This window comes from Apus apus, chromosome 1, assembly GCF_020740795.1.
Source record: "Apus apus isolate bApuApu2 chromosome 1, bApuApu2.pri.cur, whole genome shotgun sequence".
Classification (NCBI taxonomy): Eukaryota; Metazoa; Chordata; class Aves; order Apodiformes; family Apodidae; genus Apus; species Apus apus.
In genome coordinates, this window is record NC_067282.1 from 181,943,216 (window position 1) to 181,966,288 (window position 23,073).

General features: G+C 38.2%; 1 protein-coding gene across 5 annotated transcripts in view; it reads left to right on the forward strand.

The window, feature by feature from the left end:
• Positions 1-23,073, forward strand: part of CPED1 (cadherin like and PC-esterase domain containing 1) — a 142,672-nt gene that overhangs the window by 41,598 nt on the left and 78,001 nt on the right. For 4 of the 5 annotated variants that reach the window (XM_051632171.1, XM_051632162.1, XM_051632180.1 and 1 more), the window contains exons 6-12: positions 2,821-2,977; positions 4,430-4,598; positions 15,955-16,097; positions 17,486-17,558; positions 18,957-19,124; positions 20,100-20,204; positions 21,154-21,323. In XM_051632171.1, the coding sequence (XP_051488131.1) occupies positions 2,821-2,977; positions 4,430-4,598; positions 15,955-16,097; positions 17,486-17,558; positions 18,957-19,124; positions 20,100-20,204; positions 21,154-21,323 (985 nt within the window). The remainder of the gene's footprint in view (positions 1-2,820; positions 2,978-4,429; positions 4,599-15,954; positions 16,098-17,485; positions 17,559-18,956; positions 19,125-20,099; positions 20,205-21,153; positions 21,324-23,073) is intronic. The other variant, XM_051632191.1, reaches the window with a different exon arrangement.

Sequence of the window (23,073 nt, forward strand, 5' to 3'; positions counted from 1 at the left end):
CCGATACAGCTGAGTGTGCTGTAGTTCAGCACTACTGAAGTCTCTTTATTATTATGATAATTGTATTCATTGATTACTAAGGGTAGATTTACCAGAGTGAGGGACTGTCACTCTCTCATTAACTCTGCCTGATCATGTATATGCTGTGTGTCATTTGAAAGGAGCAAGGACCTTGTGACAGCCTCACTCTCTCCTCCTTCTTCCAGCCACCTTGTGATGGGCTCTATCCCAGCTGGAAGCGAACACAAAACCAGCCGAGGTGTTTAAGGCACCATGCAAACAAAACACTGTATAACATGAAAAATAATTTTCAAGCATTGCCCCTTTTTCAGCTCTTGATGCTAATCAACAACACCCTGAAGTTTTTTAACCTTCTCTTCTTTAAGAGACGGGATGTTTCAATATTTTCTTTTTTATGTTGAGGCATTTTGAAATTACTTAGGAAAATTCTAAGGATCTTCTAACCAGTAGTTTGAAAATTTCAGGACACTTCCATTTTTCGTCTGTCTTTACCATTTTTTTTATTATTATTTTTTTTTTATTATATCCAGCTCCAGTGTATGGTTCACTGGGTAGTGACAAATTAATTAATGTCAAAGTAATCTTTTCTATTTCACTCAAACAGCTAAAACTCTCATTTAAGAGGGGTAAATATAGGTACAATTCTCATTTTTTCAAGCTCTGCCTTGTGAGCTAATACCACATTGGCTACTTGCTGCCTTAGGAACACAATTGAACCATATTTTAAAAAGGAAGAGACTTTACTTTCTCTTGAGTAATGAACTCATGGTCAACAGATCAGTATCTTGCTCTTTGCAGATCTAGGCTGTCAGATTTGAACTCCAGAGCCTGATGATGCTAGGCTGTTTCTGGTGGACATGCTACAGCAGCAAGACACAGGGGAACAGGGCTTGGCTCTGTAACTCCGTAGATAGTTGCAACAGCTATGTTGTGACTTTTTACCAATGTTAGGATAAATCAGAAAAAAAGATCTCTGAAGTCATCTGTGCACTGTGGAGGGCCTTTCTATGTTTTAACAATTCTGGTTTTGCCTGAACACCAAATCTGTATGATCGAAGTTTGCACTCTGGGAATTATTTGCAGCTGCAAGTAAGTAGCTTCGTTTTCTTGCATAGTCAGTGAAAAAGACTTTTTCAGAGAGCAATTCAGAACCAGTATTTCTCTTAGTGCTTCAAGGACTGGTCTCTGTCTCTCTCTCTCCATTGTCTAAAGGCAATGGCTACAAATGCTATTTTGCTAATATAGGCACTTCAGTTAGGTAACTAAAACAATGAATAGGAGTACTTGCTGTGGGCACATTGCAACTTGCCATGGTGAAATGCCATTGTCTCTTTACAGGGCAGGAATTGCTGCAGTGGAATGCTGTTGTGTCATTACAAGGCAGATAGGAGAAAAACAGCGCTCGATTTAGTGGGTCTGCTCCCTGTGCATATTCAGAAGTCTGTTAGATAAATGACTTAATAGAATTTTACTGGCTTATGCCTGTTGCCACTGCACAGCCGATTAGGTGGACAGTGGCCTGTTTTTTTCTTCTGCACTATCAACAGACAGGTAGTCACTTAGAAAGTCCAAATCAGTTACAATGCGCAGCACAACACGAAGGTGCCAGTGAAAGCATAATCTGAACATGAGGTGCTATACTAACAATTGCCTGTTTTTGATCAGTAAAGCCTTTAATCCTGCTAAATGATGCATGTAAGGCAAAGAACCAGATTAATTTAGATCCCAGTTGAGCCTGGAAAGTTGAACGGATCTGATCTGATGAACAGCTGATAAACATGGACCATCACAATGTCATTTTAACAGGATCTGTATGAAAGTGAATAGTCTTTTTTTCTTGAATGGCTGCTCACAACTCGTTGCCAGAAATACAACTTCAATTTTATTTTTCATTTGATGCACCAAAGTTGAGAGTGCATGCTTTAAAAGAAAAGCTATACCAATAAATTCTTAACATTAGTACAATGCAGTATGTAATTAAAAAGAAAGGTAATAAGTTTGGGACTAATGTGAACAGCTTGACTTTTCCCTGACTATTACTTAAGAACTTGTAATATGAGGTGTGTTAAAGTTAATGAAAACCACTCTAGATGAAATAATGACATAATGTAAAGGCTCTGTGCCTCTGTCAGCACAGTAAAAGCACAAAATACATACCACCCATTGACTGATCTCACATTGCAATATTTTGATTGCTATTAATAGTCACATCCCTCAGTAATCTTGAGGACTTTGGTACGTCAGTCCTGCTCCCTCTGCTTTTGATGGCAGAACTAAGCCTCCTGCAGATTTCAGTAACTACAAAATGTAGCCTTAAACAGTAAAACTAGAAACAAAGATATGTGCTTATTTACTGTGAGCTGTCTGTGTGACTACAGGGGCAAAGTCCCTCAGTCCTTAGTCAAATAATAAATTTATTGTCCTTATTAATTGTAATTAGGGCTATGTGCGAAATAAGCTTTTGGTATTCTGTATTTAGAAAGAAAGGGTTTCTATTTAAAAGAAGGGAGTAGGGGATGCTTTTTGTATGCAGCACTCATGCACTCACCTGTAAAATGGGAGTTGCAGCTAAGCCTCTCAGCTTGCAGCTGAAGAGGTTACTAGGTGGGTGTAAAACTCTCTGCTAGCAGATCCAAAAAGGATTATAGTCTCAGTGTTTGTTATTTTGCATTTTCAGCTGATGCTGGTAGCTCCTCTCTACCGATTGTATTTTACACATTTTATTGTTAGCAGCAGGAGTCGACCACTGCTTTCAATGCTCTGCTGACTTTCCTCCTCATCCCCTTGGTACTTTTTCAGACCTGCAGCTCCCAGTTGTTACCCCAGAGTGCTCCAGCCAGCCTGGGCTGTCAAGGGCCAGCGATGCAAACAACGTGTCCCAGGACAGTGAAAGCACTTACAAGATACATACTGACCATCTGCAGCACTGGTGGAAGCAGAGGACAAGCTCACAGCTGTAAGCTAATCATACCCCACATCCAGAAACTGTGAGGGCTTTGTCATGCAGTTAGTTGGGAGTCAGGGACACAGAATGTAGCAACAGAAGAGACCACAGCAGATGGAGCACTTGGATGTATTGCATCTCTTATACTTGCATAATGTTTGTTTCTGTGCTAGCCAAGCTCACACATGTTTTGTGTGTGAAAGCCAAGCCTTTATGTTGAGGGCATTGAAGTGCCTAGACAGCTAAATACAGAATCAGAGACACCCATGAATGTTTAGGTCTCCTGGCAGCTATTTCCTGCTCCCATCCTTGCCTTGTCCCTGCCACACACACACATATGTAGTCCTTTCCCTACCTTAAGTGAAGAACCAAGAAATACTTAAGAACTGGCTGTCCAGGTGATGTTTCTGATGTTAACAGTATCTCACAGATTTTATGCTCTGAGGACCTACCATTTCTCTCCTCTGCAGAGGAGAGAAAAAGGTCTCTTTATGATAGGTATTATTAGACTCTCTTAAGAGATAGCAAAATCGAGGTCTGGAAAGGCCACCTATTGCCAGAGATGACACAGAAATGAGAGGAGAGCCCTGTGTCTTTTACCAGTAATCAGTCTTAGAGAACCACAATTTGTAGAGTCATCTTCTGATTGCATTTGCTATGAGGTAGATTGATAAGCAGAGATTTTAACAGGCATAATAACAATGACATTTGTGAATGTGCCCAAGTATAGCTCAGATTTCCTCAAGTAATAAGATTTTAAATAACAATTTTCCCCCCTGTTTTTATTTTTTTTTGGGGGGGGAGGTTTGTTTGTTTTGTTTTGTTTTGTTTGTTTCTTATTTTGGTTGGTTGGTTTTTTGTTTGTTTTTGGTTTTTCCTGTTTCCCTGACTTTTTGGGTGGACTGTGGGAACTGTAGGCCAGTATCTAGAGAGTCATGTCACTTCCTAGACAAAGTTACCTTTTATAAGTCTTCTGTGTTTAGTTGATTTATTATGTATTATTCCTAGGTGTCATAGTCTTTCATAATATTTGGAATTATAACTCATGGCTTTCATTAGGAAGAACATGCAGGACCACATCTTTGTGTCCCTTTATTACATTGAAGTGCTAACAATAGTGCAGTCTTTCCATAGGCTCGTGGGGTTTTTTTGTTTCCTGTATTCACTACAAATCAGTGTTCATTCTGGGTACCTTCACTGTGCCCTACTGTTAGTCAAGCTGCTTGGATTTCTTCAATTATTTTACCTCACTCTGAATGTCTGGGGTTTGCAACAGTAACGATATGCCCACAATGCATTTACCCGTATGTACTCAAACATAACTCCCTCCTATATTGAAAGCAATAAAAAGACTTGATGTAAGCCATCAAAGCTTTGTTCCAGCCTGCTTGGTTTCATCTACAGTGTTGCTCAACTCAGGCAAAAACAGGGTAATTTCCTACTTCCATTTTTATTGCTTTCCAGGAATAAAATATCAGCTTCACCAGACCACAAGAATATCCTTAAAGCTGAAGACCTTTCTGTCATCATCAAAGCATATGTACTTGTGACATCCTTAACACCTCTGCGGGCATTCATTCATTCAACCGCCACTGTCTGGCATCCACCCAAGAAGAAACACTTTTCCATAAAGGTAAAACATTTCATTTCCTAATTTTTCTACCTTTCAGGCAAAGTACATAAACAGAAAAACAGATGATACCTTTCTTCACTTTTACTCCTTCTTTATTTGCAGTCCACAGCTAACAGTTAATCTCTGCCTAAAGTGCAGCTTTCTCAAAAGAAGCAGGATTTGCTTCATGAAGCACAGAAGAGTTGCCCTGTGCAAAGGGGGTTATGAAGGGCCCTGGGATTTCCTTGCCTCAGAGCCCATTTTTGTTGGTGACATTTGACAGCAGTTGCAAGGTTGGAGCTTTCTCTAAAGCAAAGCAGTGGGAGTGCTCTCGTGCAGTAGTGTCTTTTACTGTTTTAACAACATTCGACAATGTTGTTAAAACAGAAAGTAAATATTTAAGATAGTTTGTTTGGATTTCTTTTTTAGGTGCAGTAAAACAGAATGGAGGAGGGTTAGGGCACTTCTAAATAGGGGGAAGGAAGTATACCATGGAGAGGGTGGGCCTCCCACCATCTCCCTTTAAGAAGAATGTTTCACATCTGCCTTGATTGGATTAACTCTGGACATCTCCAAATGCCTGGAGAGACTCCCCTCTCTCTCCATGTCTAGTTTTCTCAGAAGTCCTGTAGATTTCCAAACATGCCTTCCCATTCCTTTATTTTTTTCAGCAAGGAACTGTGCTTGCAACATGGCTCTTTGTGAAGGAACTACAGTTCTGCAGTTGCTCCTTTCCTTTTGAAGGAATAAGATCACAAAGTAGGAGTGATTTCTTGAGGTCACATAGATCAGCTTCTGCAGCAACCATTTGAGGATGAGTGCACTTTACTTACATAACCCTTTTGGGGTTGAGTGTTGTAGTGTCACCGTCAGGACTCTTGATGATGCCAGCCATTTGGTATGTTCTACAGTTTTAGCTCTCTCAAAGTGGCTAGTCTAAGCTCATTATCTAATTCTAGTTATTGGAGAAACAGACACCTCTAGAGAACAAATCATCCCACCCATTTTAGACACTAATTTTGGAGTGAGATGAGTTTCCTGCTAAAAGTGTCTGCTTCCTTCTGTGGGCTATGACATTCTTAGAGAAAATGTCAAATTCTAGATTGCTAAAATCAGGAGAGATGAACCTACTTTTCTTTCTTTCTTCAGCTCGGAAACTGTGGAAGCCCACAGAGACTTACTATTTTGCCACCTATTTTCCTCTGTTTACATTTAGAGAGACTAATGGTCACTCACTTTCAAATCTTTGGGTTCAGTTTTGTTTTATGTTTATTAAAATAGCACAATGTCCAGCAGCATCACTATTGCAGCTGAAGTAGGGACTACTTTTAAGGCTAGTAGTCACTAGTAATTGTGATACGGCTCTGTAAAATCATTCCTGCTGAAGGAATTCTGCTGAATGGGTTGCCAGCCACCATTTACAGAGCACTTTGGCAGCTGAAGAAGCAATAAAAATGATAGATAAAAGCAGCAGCACATCTACAGTAGTTTCAATATGGTTACTGCTGCTAGGGTGTTACATCTTCCAGAGCTGTAGGCAGACGTCAAAATGGCAAGAAATAAACAAAAAATAGGCACCACAGAAATCACATTTGCAGTGCTGTGTAGATTAAAATGCAAATTAACAAAATTATGGAAACTGTGGTGTGTAAGACTGTCTCTCAGCATAAACACTGTGCCCTATAAAGAAGCTGGGAGGAGTCAGGGAGTCTCCAGGAGAAGTGAGACACCGGGAATTCATGGAGTGGCCAGAAAGCTCTACTGGGACAATCCTTAGGAGGCCTCTGTGCTTTGTGCAGGAGCATCAGGCAGCAGATAATCAGTCAGAAGCCAATACTTGGGAGGTTTGAATTCAACAATTGATATCCTGTGGGATGAGATTACATCGAGTTTCTCATACACTTCCTGGAGGCAGTGGGACGTAGAATGCCATCAGAGTGATGCCCTCTCCCATAGTAGCCAGTAGAGCTACATGTTTGTGTCAGCCAAGGAACTCAGTCCAGCAAACTCCTAAACTTTCAGTTTCTGCCAGGTCTATTGCGTAGGAATGAAAATTGCTTGTTAGATTGTGAAACTCCAGCTTGTTGATAGTCAATAATACCAGAAAGTGTCTTTAAGATCTTTTCTTCCACTGATTGACAGAATAAGCCACCAGTGTCACCAGAGACTGAACATGCCTACAGTGGAGACTTTGGTCTGGAAAAATTAGATAGTGTTTGTAAAATTTGTAGAACAGCTGATTTAATTCTTTTTAAACTCTTGCAAGTTTGTGAACAGATGAGAATAATTTTCATCTGCTGCATTGCCATCATAGATGTGCTGCTTTCAGTAATGCTGCACAATAATTTAGAGACCACCTCAGTGTATATAGGCCTCTGGTCAGCAAATTTTCTCCTACCAGCATAATTAAACTATTATCAATGAGAAATTCACCCACAATTGTGGTTAACTTGGCTATAAATTTACTGTCACAAACTCAGTATGTTAAGTTTAAAATTTTATCCCCTATGTAACAAGAATGTGGTATATATGAAGGAGAGATTTTAAAAAAGACTGCAGATGGGGTACCAGGTGATAAAAAATTATTAAGAGAAGCTGTGTAAAGAAGAAAACAGTTTAATGAATTAGAAAATACTGCATTCACCACTGCTTCTTTGTTAGTAAATTATTGTAAATTATTTTTACAACTCATATGTACTTATCCTAATCATACTGGCAAGGCTTCAGAATGACTCCTTGAATAAGCATTGGCCAAATGGCAGTTCAGGAGGAGTTCAAGTGTGTTTTGCTCACCAGCTGCCAGGTTTTTGGTGTATTATGCATATTTTAGTATCTCAGTTCAGAAAGCAAAAGAAGGTAAATCTGAGCTGGCATGAGGATTTTGTAGGTAGTCAAGGGGTGGCAAAAGTACGACTGCATTTGGGCCCTGGTTGGGAAGACGTAGGAGGTGCAGGGGAGAGGATGGCTTTCTGCCACACAAATGTTTTGATATGTGACTTGCGTAATAGCTTTGTTTCTTTGAGGAAATTTGGAAACCTCTTATTTAGACCATCTGTGCATTGAAAAACTATTAATAAAATAGAAGCTTTCTATTTTGCATATGGTACCAATTAAGGGATGGGTCTCTGTCAATGCATGAAATAATTCCATTTGTGTTAATCAACGTTATGCGTATGTATTGAACAGAAGGCTGACACCTGAATAATTTTCTGTTTTATAGAAGCTGGTGTGTGAAACAAGTAATTTAATTATCTCAGGGTTTAACATTCTGCAAAGTGCTTCCTTTGTCCTGCCATCAACCTTTTCTTGCCCAGTTCTTAACAAAGGGATGCACTTTTGTAGTCTGTGGTGGTGCCATGTCCTGTGTCACTTGGGAAGGCTTGGCTCTTCTCTGTTCTTGGCAGCTTCCCTGGGCCCCCAGTCTGCCTCACCATCCCTTCCCTCATCCAAAATAGTTAGGTGCCTCCTGGATTTTAATTACTTGACTGGTGTTCTTGCATAGCCCTCAATACCCTCAGCCAAAACTACGTTTTAAAATTATTTTCCAGTTACGCAGAGAAGTAAACAGAATTTATTTAAGTAGTTTGCTGTTAAGCTTGCTGTGGTATAAGTCACTATAACTATTGCTGAAATGCTCTCTGTGTGTTAAGCATTTAGAAACTTGAGTAAATATTTTTTATCCTTCACTTATGTGTAAAAAAACCTGGACCCTCATCTGTCCAGGAAATGTATCTTTAGTATGACGTGGAAGGCTGGCTTAGAGCCGAGCACTGTGACAATTAGATTGCAGTATTGCCCTCAAGTGGCCAGTTTTGATACTACTTTAAGTATTAACCACAGATATTTAATGTGAGATAGCAGGCAAACATCCAGGATGATAATCAGAAAAATGCTTAAAAACAGCAAAAAGGCTCAGGATTTGTTTTCCTTTTTTTAATTTTTGAATTCTGTATTCTTGCTCTGTCACTTAAGAGGAGCAAATACAAAAGAAAATTACTATCAACTCTTAATCAATTTTATTGCAGGGTTATTTGGGAATAAAATTAAATTTGTTAATTAGGTTTTGTAAGAATTTAGCATAGCAATTTCACTGTTCTTGCAAGTAGCCTGTGTAGAGAATCAAAGGTTATAATGTTCAACTTCGTGGGAGACTGAGCATAACAAAAATGCTTTCTCTGTTTTCTGTCCTGATAGTATCTGGAGCCCTATCAGTTCTCTTTCCACTGGTGTAAGAATTAATGTCTGTCTGTACTGAGGGAGATTGAAGACAGGCTTAGTCTGACATTCTGTTCCTGGAAACAACCAGGCAAGAAATCATCATCAAACTGTGTAACAGGACAAGCATTAAGTAGTAACCATTGCAGGGTAGACTATAGCTATTTTTGGTAACTGCAAGGTTAGAAACACAAAAATGTAAGTGGAATATAGGTAATAATAAGCTTCAGTGGACTTTTATGCCATGCAATTATCTACTAGAATATTTAACCATTAGTGCTTTTGGTCTTCTCAACATCTTGTGGCAATAAAACTTTACAGATTAATTATGTGTTGCTTGAGAAGAATATATATTTGCTTTAAAACTTCTACTCGATTATTTTGTATCCCTAGTTATTTTCTTAAGAGAATGATGAGCAATCCTTCCTTCTTTACTTTCTCCATGTCTGTGCCAATCTGTTATGCAGTGCACAAAAAAAATTTAAAATTCTTCATGGAGCTCTTTCCTGCTTGTCTCATTATGAACATCCCAGTTTAGTTTACTTTAGTTTCTCCCCCTGTACTCAGCACTGGTGAGGCCTCATCTCAAGTACTGTGTCCAGTTCTGGGCCCCTCACTTCAAGAAGGATATTGAGGTGCTGGAGCTGGTCCAGAGGAGAGCAACAAAGCTGCTGAAAGGACTAGAGGGACGAGAGGACTTATAGGGATAGGCTGAGGGAGCTGGGGTTGTTTAGCCTGGAGAAGAGGAGACGCAGGGGGGACCTTATCACTCTCTTCAACTACCTGAAGGGAGGTTGTAGTCAGGTTGGGGCTGCGGTCTTTCTCCAGACAACTAGCAACAAGACAAGAGGGCATAGCCTCAAGCTGCTCCAGGGGAGGTTTAAGTTGGATATTAGGAAGTACTTCCTCATGGAGAGGGTGATTAGACATCGGAATGGACTTCCCAGGGAAGTGGTGGAGGCACCATCCCTGGATGTGTTCAAGGAAAGGCTGGATGTGGCACTTAGTGCCATGGTCTAGCCAATGTGGTCGTCTTGGGTCATAGGCTGGACTTGATGATCTTAAAAGTCTTTTCCAGGCTTGGTGATTCGGTGATTCTATGATTAGCTAGTAAAAGCTGTAGCCTGATTATTCTTATAACAGGTGGATATGTCATAAGACTTTACACTGTTACCCAGGCTCTTAGCTCTCTGCTTGTCTCCTGGTCCACAGATCCTCTTGCTCTGGCTTTTAAATCCAGGCAGATCTGTAAGTATGCCACTCGGTTCCCCACTTTCCCAGACATGCTTCCCATTGTCCTGCTTTTTCTCATCTTTCCCTTTTTCCTTTCCAGCTTCCCTTCGTCAAGCTTACCCACTTTTGCTTCTCACAGCAAGCTGGGAAATGCTATTACTAAATCACTTGCTTTTCCACTAAGAAGCTGATGCTGGCTTGGGAAACCATTCTCAGTTCAGTCTCGGTCAAAGGACCCAATGTAGTGGTTGCTGAAGTTCTTGAGAAGCTTTTTGTCTTGATCCAGTCTTAAGAGCAAGGATCTTCAGAGGAAACATTTCTCAGATGGCCTTTTCTGCTCCATGTAAATAAGTTAGGAAAGTGTTAAGTTTTTGTCCTGAGCTATTAAATAATAGATCTTTAAAAATCGTTATGTGAAGAAAAAATATACATAAGTGGGAAATACAATGTATAAAATAGCTGCATAGTATTATCGTTTCCCCCTTCATCAAGTGCCATGTTAGAACTGCGGAGAAATGGCACACAGCAAGAATAAATCAGGGGTGGAATAAACAGACCCATCTAAAGCCGACACTATAAACTTATGATAAATTACTCCACTGTTTTCACTGTGATGTATGCTGGAACCATTGTTTTCATTATGGGTACATTTTTCTCCCATTATATGCCTTATGACTTTTTCTATACACTATTACCAGTAGAGAGGTCAGCATGTGCTAGCAGGCAATATAGGAAATAGCTTCATTGAAAAATACAGTTTTTCTGGCCTTCTGTGTGGAACCAGTCCATATTCTGGCAGGCATATTAGATATTTAGATGCCTCCATACATATAGTCAAAGAGATTGTTGTTTGTGTGTAAGAGTAGTTTTGTATCTATGAACAATTACTTATACCCCAAAATATTTTGACTTGGCGAAGGAACTTCACCAAATATAGATCCAGTTATAAGAAAACAAATGTACAACAATTAACTGAGAATACTGAAACTTATCAGAAAAGACTGAATTGACTGAAGTTAAAACATCCTCAGCTGTTTTCAAGGGGAAGCAACTACCTTTAGTCTTCTGAGACTCTGCAGATCCAACTGATCAGAAAGAGTGCAACAGCTCCAATGCACAGCAGAACAATCTGGAGAGGACACCCTTTGTTACTTCAAAAAGGGTAATTTCTTGAAACCAAAGCTCATGTTTGGTTCCTCAGATGTGAACCTTCCCTTCAGATATGATCCTGATAACTTTGCCATCTGGGTTTGAAGACTACTACTAGGAACCAGCAAGGTCCTTTCAAACTATATTTGTACAGATCCTGTAAAGGATGATGCAACAAATCCCAAAATGTAAACCTCAAAATTACACTGAGTTACTCAGTAGCCCAAATGGCCTCTTATTTTCTCTCTCCTTACCTCTTGGGTGAGTTCAGAGCTCAGCTACACCTCCAAAGAAGAGATACTGTTGCAGGAAAAAAATTGATGAGTTCACATTGTTTAACAAAAACTAGGATAGAAGTGAACATTTTATAATACGCAATTTGGTGTCAACCAGTAGTAATAATACAATCACTATCAATTTCTGTAACAGAACAGGTAAACCATGATACCAGACACTCAAAACAATTTTAATAAAGTCTATATAATGATTAGTTTGGGACTAACATCCTCCCAGACAGTTCTGCGTATTTCAGGCACCCAGGTATTGTTGACTATAGGTGGGTGATGTGAGCACTCCCTGAGTGTATTTCCTACCTGTCTTCAGCATCTCATTTAGATTCCCTGTACAGTCACTGGAGCAACAGAGCAGTTTTAGATTGTAAGTGATGTCCCTGTTTTGGAGCATCTACCATGGGATGGCATAAATCATGCTCTTCAAATGTCTGTGTTCTGCAGTGAGTTACAGAAGGAACCTGGACATTTAGTTTGTATATAGACATAAGCCATGTAGTCTTGTGAGGTGGGATTCCTCTGCAGATTTTGACACTTGAGTGCATTATCTTCATGTGAGCTCTGCCTCTGAATGCCTGTTACAATAAACAGAAAGCCAATCAATGCAATCAGTGAAGTCAGGTGTTTTAAGTTTGCATTTATTGCCATTCCTAATGTTAGTTAAGGAAAATCTTTCTTATTTGTCTCATCAGGAGACAAGACTGTGCTAGGACTGAGCTAAAAGGCTATCTCAGAAAGATGGCTACAGGTTGTTTTTCTACTCTCTCAGGGCAAAGCTGACCATTCAGTTAGCTGCCCCAGGCTGCCCCAGCATCTCTCCTAATAAACTGATTTGCAGAAGAATTGCCAGAGGAAAATCCTCTCAAGGGAATTACTGTAGTCACCATAACATCCAGCCCTCCTTGAGTCCCCGTGACTGTGCATGAGGCTTGCAAATCAGAATCCCTTTGTCAATTAAACTGCATTTTTTCAGTGTGTCAGGGCTCTAACTGATGGTTCAGTGTATTTTTGCGGAGCCAAAGGGATCTGTGCTACTGAGATAATAAACTTTGTAGTTAGGACTGCAGATTTTCAAAACTGAATGTCAAAGAGGGTAGAGAAAAACACTGTAAAATTAACATTGATTTAGCCAATTTTTTTTTTCTTTCCGAGTGACATATCCTAAAGCAAAAGTAGTTATCAGTGAGAGAAAGGCCAATGAATTTAAATTAATATTAAGAATATTTCTAGTTCATTCTGCCTTTACAGAAAATGTGTACTTATTCCATGGAATTTGACTGCTTTTACACACTTCTGTCAGGCATTCCATAAATATGTGGAACATACCTCTAACTGTATGCATCCAGCATATGGATGAATGTCTTCATGCTCCTGAAAAATCTTGCATTTCTGCATACAATGGTGCCATTGTACAAAATATATGTGCATGTCTGTGTTAAACTTAACAGCCTACTAAAATTAAATCGATAGTCCTCTGCTTAAAAATTTGCCAGCCAGAGGTCAGCTTTCTCCCTGACTAAATTCCCGTGTTTGCCTCCAGTTTTTCCCATTTTTGTCCTTTTTTTACTATTTAATGCTGCTTTTTATTACACTCCATCAATAGTGAGACTGAATTTTGCTGGACAGGTAGTCTGTTTCCTCTGAAAGTGAGAGAACCAACATCAGTGGTGATAATCTGAAGAAAACTTCAGCTCAGTAATGTCATGCAGTTGAACACAGATATTTATACATCTGTTGGGGACACTTAGAAGAACCTGAGGTTGCTGCAGGTTTTCACACTTCATCACCCTTAATCCATACAGTTTAGCCTTTCCCTATCAGTTGCTGAGAATCCTGTAGATTCGTAGGAGTCAAACCTAACCTGAACTTGTTTAAATAGGATTTTTTTTCATTTATTGGAATTTAAATGAAGTATTTGTCTCTCATCTCCATTGGTCCTCAACCAGCCAGAGTAAATATTTATTTTCACTCATTGGCTTAGAATAAATATTGTCCTCAAACCTGATATTCCCAAATGAGAACCTGTTGAACAATGTTTCTTTTCTAGTCTGCCTAAGGAGAGCTGTAACTAAAATGCAGTTCCTTGGAGAAGCCAGTTCTATTTCATGCCAGTTGTGTTGGAAACAGTTGGCTATTATAGCCAACAGCATGCTTTGAGGGCAAATATGGCAAATCAGCCTCTTTCATCAAGTCTTCCTAGAAATATCTGCATCGTGTATCGTTTGCACTGAGATGCTTAGGAATTGATTTACAGTGAGGAGCAAATGAGTGAATGGGCCTTTATCTGTTCATTGTGCACTTCCTTTCAGTAATTCCCAGCTCTCCTGGTAAAATTCTGCAAGATTCCACAATCTCTCCTTCTAAAATTCCATATGTTCCCTGTGCAGCAAAATAACACAGCTTCTCACCTACCCCCTCCATACCCAGTGCAGGTTTAGAGCAAATATGCAAGTTGGTGTAGCAGGAATGTGCGTAATGTACAGGATCTGGCCTAGATGCTGGAAATAGTTGTCAAGTTCACCTGAAGAACCACCATGTAGTGTCACCTTGGTGATATGGTTTAAATTTTTTTATTTCACATGTGCAGTTTAATTAAATGGCTTTGGCTTGAGCAAGGAAATGAAATGGGACAATTTCACTAAGGGATGAATCTAAAACCAGAACTGATTTGCAAAATGTGCAGCTTGTTCTTAATTTTTGTACTGCTCTGCGAGAGAAACACAGCTTTAGTGATCTTAGACTTTGGGAAACATGGGGTGCCTCTCTGGTGGCGGTGAAGTGGAGCATGAGGATTTGCATAATCTTCTCTTCCTAAACAGCAGTTCCAGGGCTCTTTTGCCCTAGATACTCATGGAATTGAAGAACACATGGAAAACTTTCTACAGCATAGAAATACAGTGTGCTGTAATTCAAGATTTCAACATGATGCAAGCATCCAAAGGGCAGTGTTGAGGCTGTATGTGCCGCCTTTACTTTGCACTTTCCTGGCAACGAGAGGTTTAATTTTATTACTTTAGTTGTATCCACATTATTTTTTTCCTATTGGCATTTCAAATAACATTATCAGAAAGAGAAGAAAACATCTCAGGCACAGCAAACCTCTGTGCATGGGGGGCATTTCTTTTAGTTGGTAAATCTTGAGGAGAAAACCACCTGTTAGAATAAAACCGAAGGTGATAAGATGGGCAGACTAACTTCCCACCCACCAGTTATTTACCAGGAAACCAGAATGGATTTACTGGAACTGAAGAGAGCAAAAAATAAAGGAGGGTCAGTGTTAGCTGCACACGTGAGTGTATCCTATGGCTGGCTGTAGGCAAAGATACCGTACTTTTCAAAAGGAAAGTGGAAAATACGTATTACATATAACTGGAATATGTTTCCTGAAGAAACTGAAAGCCATTCGTCCACGCCAACACAGCCCTACTTGCTTGTCAGTATTCATGCTCATAAGGGGAGGCTCCAACACTGTCTAGAAAGTTCTCTGGACAGTAGAAAATATATAATAGGATTTATAAGTCTATTTAGTAGAGAAATTCCTGGAAACAAACAGAAATTTTTATTTTCTGAATACCAGTGCAAACCATATTTTATATATACTTCATGTGCTTTATCTCTAAATGTAGTACTTTTTTACTCCATAAATGTGTCTGTTTAGTATTGCAGTATTGCTGAATTAGTACTGAATTACTAAATTATTAATAAATTATCAATTAGCTTTACATAGTTTAGCCATTAATTGTATTCTGTGCCGTGTGATAACTCTAACAGAAATACGGTTCAAAGGCATCCCCTTTCTTGTCATAGAGGACTCTGATGCAACATAACCTGCCTGTGTCTCAGCCTTCACTGGGGCTTTGTATTGCTCCAGTTGTTTCTCTGAATCTCTGTCTGAAGTGAGGAGGCAGGTGGATTCACATAAGTGTTGAAAGCAGCTGAGAACAGTGTTGTGCAGGCCAGTGAATATGCATCTGAAAAGACATAGGAGTGTAAAAACCTCAGGCTGTGCAGGAGTGCAGTCAGATCAGGCTGTGCTGGTAGATAATTTTTCAATGTCTTTCTACTATATTCTGTTTAAAGTTTATGAGGCTGGGGTAAGGGTTCAGAGTCAACGCCAAGTGGGATACCCGTTGGCATAGTGTGTTAACAAAAGACCTTGAGTGTGCTATTACCTACCGCTGAAGAAGTAAGTGTGTGGTTTCCATTGCCTAGAACCAGTGGACAGCAGTTTTTAATCAAAACAAGCTTTTGCTGGGAGCAATATTTTTTAAACCCACTAATACAGAGGTTTTTTCTGATACAATTCTCTGCAAACAAAAAGTTCTCTACTAGCAGGCTGCTTGGAGCTTTCATGACACTTTACTCTGTAAATTAATAAGAATTGAAGTAGACATTCTAAAGCAGTTTTTACTTCCACCAGCTTTTTAATTTATGATCTTAAGCACTGATTCATGCTGTATTTATAAAAATATATGTAATCTCTTTCACAGCTGCAGAGATTTTTTCAGATATTCTTCAGAAACAGTTCTCCCCAGCAAGCCTTCAACAACATGAAGGAAGCCATAAGCAAACTTCTACTTGTAACTGAGGTCTTCAGTGAATCATCTGCCTCAGGACCAAATTCTTTAAATCAGTAAGTGACTTGCAGTGGTTGTTAAGCTATTGTCAAGGTAGCTCCTGAGAACAGGATAAAAATTGTAAAGGATACACGACTCCTAAAATAAAAAGTCTTCTTGATTTCACACTTCCTTATAAAGTGGGGCTGTGCTGTGTGTATGGGGAGTAAAACTCTTCAATATCTACAGTCTTTCTAGTTTATTAAAAGGTTATGATGAATACTTAGGACCAGATGTTGTATCCTGATGATACGCTTCATGCAGACCAAATGAACAGAAATTACTGATAATTGGGCTAGTCCTAACACGTATAAAGCTGTATTTCCCTTCAGTGAGCCTTCTGTCATATGTCAAATATTTAATGTTAATTATTAAGTTTCAGAGCTGGCTGTGGCAGGCAATCTGAAAAAGAATCACTGTAGAATACTTGATGAAATGTACCTTATGAAATATACCTATGTAGCTGCAGTCACCTTTCTGTGACTGTACAAATCACTGTAATCTCTTCTATTAGAGTGCTAATGTTCTTAAACATAAATCAACCTCTACTGTGTATAATTTTTATTAATTACAGTTAGTATTTGTTCTATATATTTTATGTAACATCCCTGATATTTTCATGATAAATACTAAAGAAGTTACTATTTATTACATTTATATGTTTTATAAAGCTATTTGAGAACCCAGGTGTTGTACTAGCAGTAATACAATGCTCATTATTTGACTTATGCAAGTTGAGAATAAAGCTTACATTGTGAGCAGAGAGGGTAGTGAGGAGGGGAGTAGTATAACAGGGATGGAGCTATTTTGACAGTGGCCCAAACTGGAACTTTTACCAATGGGTTGGATTTCTCTTCTTTATGTAACCCAAGACTTGCTTAGAGCTCCCGGCCCTTGCCTTCATCCCTGTAGCTGCCACACAACTCTTTGGCTTAAGTAAGCCCATAGAGTTTTACCGTCTATTTCTCTCCAAATGTCTTCAAAGTTTCTGCAGGACCTCATTCTTATCAAAAGGCATTTCTTCCTCCAGCATAATTCACCTTCCTCCCTCACTGGTTAAAAAGTCAACCATATAAATACACTTTAATATAGCATTGTTTTCATCAGCTCACAATCTGACTCCATCTATGTTTAATGCTGCTGGTTCTTAGAAATTTCATTTAGTCTGTATCATGTGCTGCCTCTTGACATATGTATGTATGTTCTTGAGTTTGTTCTCTGAACCTGTGTGTGTGTATGTCATTGTAGCATATAAAGGGACATGGTTTAGTGGTGTTTTTGGCAGTGTTAAGTTTATGGTTGGACTCAATGATCTTAAAGGTCTTTTCCAAACTAAATCATTCTCTGATTCTATATTTTGCACCAGTACCTAACCTCACTGAATTCTTGTTATATTGTATTTCAGATGCAGCCAGTGTTTTCAAATGCTAACCTTTGATATTGGATTCAGCACCTCCATATATCCAGTAGTTCTCAAGGTGAGAAAATTACACAAATTATTGCTTGACCCCAAAAACTTACACCAGAAAGAACACAGCAGGGAACCCTCTTTTATAGGCACCTTCAAATCTCTGAGAAAGATCCAAATACATTAATAGTAATTTTGCCTAAAAGTGGAGAGTTGCTGTGGGATAAACCAGTTTTTAAGGGACAGAGATCCTGTGATTAAGTTCATGACACCATTGCAATGTGCAAACCTTTTGGTTTTAGCATTAAAAGGACTATCAACCCAACTGAACATCAGAAAAAAAAAATAATCCACAGGAAGCCTTGCACGCAGGTAGAATTACGTATTAATTATGCAGAGCAAAGAGGAAAGGAGGAAGTTAAAATACCACAACTGGCTTTTAATGCAAGTTAAAAGTCTCCATGAATTGTATTGTACTTCAATTCATCACCTGCTTTGACCTCCACTGAGCTACCTTCTTCCTCATGAGTCCTCAGGGAGCTCAAAACCAGAGGAATATAACCTCTGGCATAAATTCTCTGTGATCATTTTATACCAATCCTGCCTCAGAAGAGCCTGGTCAGAAATAAAAAATACCCTTGTATATACATTAAAAGATGTGTATACCTAGGAATATAAAATCTTTGTCCATATTTATGACACACAAAGGGAAAAAATACATTAGTAAATATATCCTGGGAAATTACAGGTGAATATTTAAAAATTAATCATCTATTAAAATAAGCTTAAGTTTCTAAGGAACAACAGCGCAGTCAATCTCTTCATCCTTCAAAAAACAAAGATCCTTTAAAAATAAAGGAGAAAGGGACATATGAAACCAGGTTTGCACAATTTAAAAAATCCATGATGGCAATATCCCTAGTCTGACAAGACTTGTTTAGCTAGTATAAGAAATGTGACACATCCTAACAATTTAATAATTGAATGCCAGGCTATAAAAGGTTGCTTAAAAAGCTAAACATAAAGCACAATGTTTACTTGCCTGTATAGTGGTCTTAACCATCAGCCATAATCCATAAATGTACATGTATTTATATTTTATCAACATGAGTTTATTAATTGTTTATATATTGTAAAACTTAGACTTGCATCTGTAGTAGCTCCTAAATACCTGAGTTTTTCAAGACTTATGTTGACATACAAACTGACATTTTAAATTTTTTAATCGAACTTCAAATAAAACACACGAAAAAAGCTCTCTCATGGGAATGCAGTATTGTATTCTCTCCACTGGAGGTCAGCAAACATTGCGATGTGTAGTTCTGACGGAAAACGTGCTACATTTCTTGTGCTATAATTCTGTCAGTTATTATGGCTTTCTTTTCCTAAATAGTTCCACTTTGGTATATGTGGTCGTAAGAAGACTGTAATTGATATTCAAATTATTTCATACATTGTTTTCCAACAGGTGCATGAAAACTTTGACTTTCAAGATGAAGATGAATCAAATATTCAAGACAAAACTTTCAAAGAATTTCTTTTTGAAGATACTCTTAAGTTTCTCTTTTCTAATGAATCGTCAACATCCAGTTTCATGGAAGCTTTACAAAAAATATATGGATCAACTGTGAGCAAGGTAGTTCATCCCACCTTTTCCTTACATTAACAATTCAAAAAGATTTCACTCTAAATTGCGTGCCTTTCTGAAATTGTTGGTGCTAACTTATGGAATGAAGGAATTATTTAATAAAAAATATCTGTTATTGGATTCTGGGAAATAAAACTGTAATTAGATTGAACAATCAGATTTTCTTTTATAAAAATTCCACTCTCAAATTGCATAATTCCCTAAAGTACAGTACTTTAAATATGTATATAAAGTTTAACAATGTAGTTTCCCCAACATTTTTTAAATAGTTTTTTTTAATATACAGGTTTTTGTGTTTTTATAAACCTAGGACTGATTAACTCAAAAAAGCATATTCATGAGCATCAAAATTACATGTTTCTTACAACTTTGTGTCTTATTCTGAATGTAAGATCCAGTTACACTTTTTTTTTTACATTTATAAGATCTGTATAAAGTTTGCATCACTAGTGAAAACTATTTCTGACAAGCTGGCTTCTCCTTTAGCAGTATTTCAGTCTGGGCCCATTTAAGGGTGCATTTCTGAAGACCTCCCTGCTTGCAAGACTTACAGGGACTAAATTATCCATGTGACTTCTGCTTCTCAGACAGGTGTGACTAAAACAGGGTCATGGATTCCAAATTTATGACAGGATAAAGTAGAAAGCTGCAGACTTATGCACATGTGTCTATGTTCCATAGGAGACCAGACCACATTTCAAACTGTTCTTTTTATTATTATGCAGTCTCTTCCCATGGTAGTTTCTATGGGTGCTTTTCTCCACAAAGCCAATGCACAGCTCAATTCATTCTAGATTGAGAAATGGAAGAGTTATCAAGGAGCTGACTTGACATGACTTTGAATAAGTTAGGACAAGATGAGAGCTGCTTTAACTTATTTGAACACCAAAGGGATTGGGGTCTAATGAAAGCACATTGCTTTCCATGTGGTTTCACCAGAACATGCTGCCCTTTCCTTCATAGGATGGAACTTACCACAGAGAAGATGAGCAATGTTTGTCTTTAGAAGAGATAAATTCAATTATTACTTTCATAAAGGAGCTGAAGAGTCTTGGACAATTTGAGCTGGTAAAATAAACAAGGTTTTGTTGTATTGGATGGGTAAATTATGTAAATCTCATAACATATCTCTTTTATTACCATTCTTTGCTGTCTTTGGCACATATATTAGGCTGGATGGACAGGGAAGCAAGGAGATAGAGGTTATGTTGATTTTATTCTGGAGTATTTTTGGATTTAAAATTAAAAGAGATAAAGAAATAAAACTGAGAATTTGAACTGAGGATTCATTGAACAGGACAGCTAAAGCAGAAACAGTGATCAGAAAAGAGAATTAAAAGAAAAGGAGAAAAATTATATAGAAGGCTAAGGAGATGGTAAGCAAATAGAGTTATAATGAAGCACGGCAGGTGTGACTGGAAGAACTGGAGGCAGTACAACACTGAGATCAGGACCAAAGAATAGATACACATTAAAAATTTGTGGGGAAGGTTGGGGGAGAAGGGGGAAAGAAAAAAAAAAAAAGCCAAAAAAAAAAGGCAAGCAGGTGGAATATGTGGTGTATCTTCTTCACACTTAAAGTGAGTTCATTTTTGGAGAAGAATACAGATAAAGGAATAACAGGAAGTGTGAATAATCATGGCGGTTAATGAGGGAAAACTTGAGTATTGGGGAGATAAAAGATCTGCAACTGGATCTGTTGTTCAGAAAGTCTGTGTGATACCAGGATTTCTTCTAGGCCTCCTGGATGAGTATCAGGGTTGAAGACTGATAAGACTTTCTGAAGAGGGATCGAGTTTAGAACTGGAAGTCAAATCAAAGGCAAAGGAGTTAGACTTCTATGTCAGTACTAGTCATCTTGATTTACAAAGCTGGGCAAGACAGTCATTTTCTACACAAGCAGGAAAGAGCATTAATGTGTATCAATCCATACGCTATATACAGTCTTCTGATGGCTTCTCACTTGTTTACATTTTACAAATAGTATAATGTCTCTAATCAGCATCTCTCTTCTCAGCTTTTCCCTTCTGCTGCACCCAGGATTCAAACTTTATTACGTGACCTTTATCACATGGTAGACCCGATGAGGCGGCTTGGTTCAGTCCTGACTGTGCACTGGTTGCTTTCCAGTTTACTTGAACAATTCCAGTTCATGACAAAAGAGACACATACGAGTCTTTCACAATGGTAAGATAGCTATTATGTGGTGTGTTTGGGTAGTTTCTCAAATTATTTTTATTTCAGTAGCTTCAGTGGGCATCATAAAACTTAATCCTTCAGCAGATGTAGGTGGACTTTGAACACTTGAGATGAAGGCCTGTCACCCCATCATGGACCACTGTCACCTGTTCTGTCGTTGGAGAGGTAGCTAAGTTTCTATATAGGACAGCTTCTCTCTCTAATACAGAGTTAATTGGAGCTAGAGTAGATTTTTTTTTTCTTTTAAGAAATATGAAATAAAATAGGTAGGTTTTTTTCTCTGAACAACTAAATTCAAAATTAGGAGTGTTTATAAAGATTAAGACTGTTTTTTAATTTATTCGCTGATTAAAGCAAAACTGTAAAGGAAGTACAAAAATTTAGGTGATTTTTCCAAAAGGGACTATTGATTTTCACTGGAAGGCAAGCAGGCAGGCAGGCAGGAAGGCTGTGTTATACTGTAAGTTCGTATAAAATTTGTAAAAATGTGTTTTCTGTGCTCATTATCTCTTGTGTATGATGCTTCATACACATGCCATACTTCTTTACTGACTACAGGCATACATGCAATGGCTTGGGAACAAAGGCACATTAGGCAATGTGTGTGCTCCATTAAATTGTCTGACATTAAATGTGTGTGTAATATGATTTTGTACTTTTTTTTGGAGAATGTAATAGTGACTATATAAGGTGCCTGTAATATTTCTTAAGTATTTTTTTTTGGTCCTTATTGAATTGGCTGTGGCTTTCAGCAAGTTGATGGACATCTGTATCTTTGTTTGCTTAGCTGTAAAGCGGGACTTATACTTACCCCTGTGCTAGGAAACTGTTTATTAGTGTTTTGAAAATACACAGTTGGGTAAATGTGTTAGGTATTATTGTTGTTACTGCCGGTCAGTCCATGAAAAGTAACTTATAGATGCAGCTGCTTGCATTCATGTGTAAGCCCTTGCCCTTTTGCCAAAATATTTAGGTTTGCATATCAAAGCATACCAACCTTTAGCAGCTTTCTGTTCTAATCTAAGCTGTGCCACTCACTCACTTTGACCAATTCCCTTGGCCTCTTTTTTTATCTTCAAGCTGAACATTATTGTATGTGTATAAATATGTAGAAGCACCATGACCTTTCTCCAGGGCATAGGCCAGACTGTTTCTTTGCAATGTATTTTTCTGCAATGGCTAAGCTAATAGCACCATTCTGTTCATTCACTCTATATAAAAAATATGTGTTTTGACATTGCTAAATCATAATCTTCCACTCTTATAGCTACATGCATGTGATGGTGATGCATGTGTCAGATATGCATGTAATTATACTTAATTGCAAGGAAGAAAGAGCTTAGTAGAGCTTACTCCCCAAACTTCTCTTTGAGGTTTGATTAATCTTTTTTGAGATTACCAGCCTTGATGGATTTCTGTATCAGAACACTTTTCCTGAATTTCTTCAGTTAAAGCCAGGTTGTTTGGTTAACTCATTTAATAGTTCTTATTTCTCTGCCTATACAAAACTGGTATTTCTATTAAAAAAAATCCAGTTGTTTTCACAGTTGACTGTCTAACCAGGCAAGATACTTATGGGAAAAATACTGACTTCTGACTTAGGTCTTTTACAGTTATTATATTCACTGATCATGAAGTCATAGAATGGAAGCAGGATTTAAAGAAGTTTCCTGGTTTTCTTAAGTAATTTCGTCTACATGACTAGTACTGAAACCTTAAATGTTATTAGTGAACATTC